General features: G+C 39.6%; 1 protein-coding gene across 1 annotated transcript; it reads right to left on the reverse strand.

Moving 5' to 3' along the window:
• On the reverse strand, positions 1-1,497 carry tnfa (tumor necrosis factor a (TNF superfamily, member 2); the record flags this gene model as incomplete). The annotated part of the gene is made up of 4 exons (XM_083925989.1): positions 1-476; positions 1,011-1,067; positions 1,200-1,227; positions 1,330-1,497. The coding sequence occupies 4 exons, from the start codon at positions 1,495-1,497 to the stop codon at positions 1-3; spliced, it is 729 nt and encodes a 242-aa protein (XP_083782115.1).
• Positions 1,498-3,802: the final 2,305 nt, after the last annotated feature.

Below are 3,802 nucleotides of genomic sequence, written 5' to 3' on the forward strand. Positions count from 1 at the left end.
TCAAAGGGCAAACACACCAAAGAAAGTCTTCCCTGGCTCGTCCTCCAGGCCTGGCAGCATCTTCTCTTCCATCACCGTCTTTAGTCTGTCCCCTTTCATCAGGTTGAATACAGCTCCCATATTCACAGTGGAGAACCAGCTCCCCTCCTCACCCAAATCGCTGCTAGCCTTCATTTGGCAGGCAGTGCGGATAGAGTGCAGGATGGTCTGGTAGGACTTCTTGGCATCGTCATTCCCATACGAGCTGGACCAGCGCTTCACAGTGTGGCTGAGGTGGACCATGGGCTGTGAGATGATGTCATCAGCATTACTGCTGCTGCAGTTGACCCGGAAAGATACTTGGCTGTAAACGAAGTAGAGGCCGTTTTGAGGAATCACTATTTCATTGTTGTTGAGTTCCAGACCTCCTTGAAAGTGGGACTGGTCCACATTGTTCTTCCATTCCACAGAGGTCTTCATGGCAGGGTTGTATTCTCCTGTTGAAGACAATGAAGGTTTATTGAGTTGGTAATTAAGTAAATAATAATTGACCATTAAGGCAAACATTTTTCAACAAGGACAGGGAGAATTCCAAGGCATGTAACTAGCCATCATTATGCAATGGAAATGTGCCTTTGATGTGGCTCAGGGATTTTTAATGAATTGCATTGCAGTGAAAAGAATCAATGAAACCATTTCTCATTTTGCTGTTGAGCCCTACCTCATCTTAGAACTTTCAAAACCATCCCTATAACTACATTAAGAACCTCATGAACATGCTCAAGAAGTCATGAGATGTCCTTAAGAACCCAAAAACTACTAAGTCCAAGAACTTTCTTGAGAGTTGAAAAAACATCCCCAAGAAGAACATTATTGAAAATACTGTACACAGACAGTGCGAGTCCAAACAAAGTAAGTCATATCTGCCATCAAATTCTCACATTGTGCTTATTATATATATATATATATATATATATATATATATACACAGCCCCAGGTATTCTTTGATACTGATTGTATTGTTTTTTTACCTTCTAAATGAATGGCCGCTCTTACATTGGAAATTTGCCTCAGTGTGTGACGAAGATCTGGAAATACGAGAAGACAGAGGTTTAGAAAATGGGGTACACGACAACAGTTATTAGGTTGTACAAAGCCATCAGTATCAACAACAAATACTAGTAGTGAACTTTTGAAAGAATGAAGGGAAAAGTTCTCACCATAATTGTCCTCATCATGTCCTGGGCCCTGTTTCAAGAAGAGAAGGATGGAGAGACTGTTATAGAATGGCTGATTCAGGTGAGAGACACTTCAATAATTCAAAGACTAATCTAAGGCTTGAGTTCCCACCTTGCCATGCCTGTTGAAGATGAGGACAACAGCAGCAGCCAACGCTAGGCAGAGTGTGAACACCAGCAGGGCTGTGGTTAGCTTTGAGCTGGGTTCCACTCGTGCTGTTTGTTTCCTGGCTCCTGTATCGACAGCAGCATCCAGCAGTACTTTGCATTCACCTTCCATTGTTTCAAATTAATTCCTTCTTTCACTGTCAAGCTGAGCTCTATGAAGCTTTATTAAGAGCTTTGTTTAGTCTTCTGCTGTCGCTCTGGTTTGTTGACCGACACTCAGCGTGTGGCTGTTTTAAAAACACTTCACTCCAGGGAAACTCCAGTGATGTCACTCATTGTGATTGAATGGAGATTTCATGAGGAAGAGAGACCCACAGCCGGGGAGGATCTTACACACCACACACTCCTACACACATGGCATCTTTATGACTGTGTAATCCCATTAGCACACACACACACACACACACACACACACACACACACACACACACACACACACACACACACACACACACACACACACAAAGACATGTAGAATCCCCTTTTACACCTCAGTGCAAATACACAAACGCACAGGTCTACAGACACCACACAGACAAGGATACACTGGTAATTACACATGCTCTCAAACACATACACTCACAATCTGCCATACACCTGCATACCAAGATGCACTTACAAAAACCTTAAACCTCACCTAGTTTACCATTTCATCATACCACATCTAATGTTGAGTGTTTACGTCAGTTGTGGCATACTGGTCATCTCTATGTGGGTCAACTATATGGAAACCGTGTTAAAGTGTGGGTTAACAAGCCACCAACACATCACTGAATTATTCATCAAGACATCCGCCGTGCTTGCCAGCGTTGACAAAAATTAGTCACACCATCAATAGTGTAAAGTTAAAATGAACTGCAATGGACTTCATTTATCCTGAGAGCACAGTGTTACTTCCCCAAAAATAGATGGTAAAGCAGAGCCTTTTCTGTATGAAGAATTTTATTCGTGTGTCAAAATAGAAATACAGTACAATGTAAAAAAAAATGATGATAAAGTCCATGAGTCTTTTTCAAAGTTAGGTACATCATGTAGGAATTCAAGAACTTTATTTGATAGCTGAAGAAACACTGTGATTGTAGAGCCTTAATGACAAAATCATCTCACAGCAACATTCTCACCTCAAACCCATTTAGTGAGTCACTATGCCTACATATAGAAACAGGAAGTACTGCACTGTAATTCATATGTAATCCACAAATGTATTACTGTAATATTACATACTGAGCTGAGATGGTGTACAAGAGCACCAAAATCAGTTTACAGTCCCAACACACGGGACTTTCACCTGGGAGGGCCAGCGTTAATGTCCCCAAAGTACTAAGACAAAGCACCACCTTATTTTCTTATCTTAACCTAGTCATCTTGATACTTAACCGCCACCTAGTCTAAACTTAACCATCCCTTTTGTTGTCTAAACCTAATGGTCACTTTTGTTGTCTAAACTTAACCATCACCTTTTGTTGTCTAAACTAAACCCTCACTTCTGTGTCTTATCTTAACTGTTACTTTTGTTGTCTAAACTTAATCGCCACCTTTTGTCAGCTAAACTTAACCACCTCTTTTTTTGTCTAAACTTAACCCTCAGTATTGTTTTCTTATCTTAACTGTTCCTTTTGTTGTCTTAACCATCACCTTTTGTTGTCTAAACCTAACCATCACCTTTTGTTGTCTAAACTTAACCATCACCTTTTGTTGTCTTAACTTAACCTCACTTTTGCTGTCTTAACTTAACCATCACCTTTTGCTGTCTTAACTTAACCGTCACTTTTGTTGTCTAACCTTAACCGTCACTTTTGTTGTCTTAACTTAACCATCACCTTTTGTTGTCTTAACTTAACCGTCACTTTTGTTGTCTTAACTTAACCATCACCTTTTGTTGTCTTAACTTAACCGTCACTTTTGTTGACTAACCTTTACCGTTACTTTTGTTGTCTAACCTTAACCGCCACCTTCTGTTCCCTAAACTTAGCCGACACCTTTTATTGACTAAATTTAACCATCACAGTCAAGTACAGGTCACTGTTTCATGGCATTAAATATTTTATATTTCATACTAACCTGTTGATGAGGATACATTGATTTAGTTGCTGTACTGTTGATTTCCATCGCATACATTATTTCTGAGCATCATGGCTAAGTATACCTATCCATAGCCACCAGGGCAATCATAACAGCTCATTCCCATAATTATCATGTATATATTCAGTGTATTGACTGGGATCAAGGTCATTGTGGAAAATATAAATACAGCACAATGTAGATGAGAACTGATTAAAACCTGTTCTCATTATAAATATATGTAATAAATAATACCTACATTAAATTGGAACTAGACTTTTGGTTGTAATAAATGACTCAAAACTGTCTGATTATCTCAGGCTAAACCATTTTCATAGTCATTTAGGTTAAGGTTG

Source organism: Echiichthys vipera, assembly GCF_963691815.1.
Source record: "Echiichthys vipera genome assembly, chromosome: 13".
Classification (NCBI taxonomy): Eukaryota; Metazoa; Chordata; class Actinopteri; order Perciformes; family Trachinidae; genus Echiichthys; species Echiichthys vipera.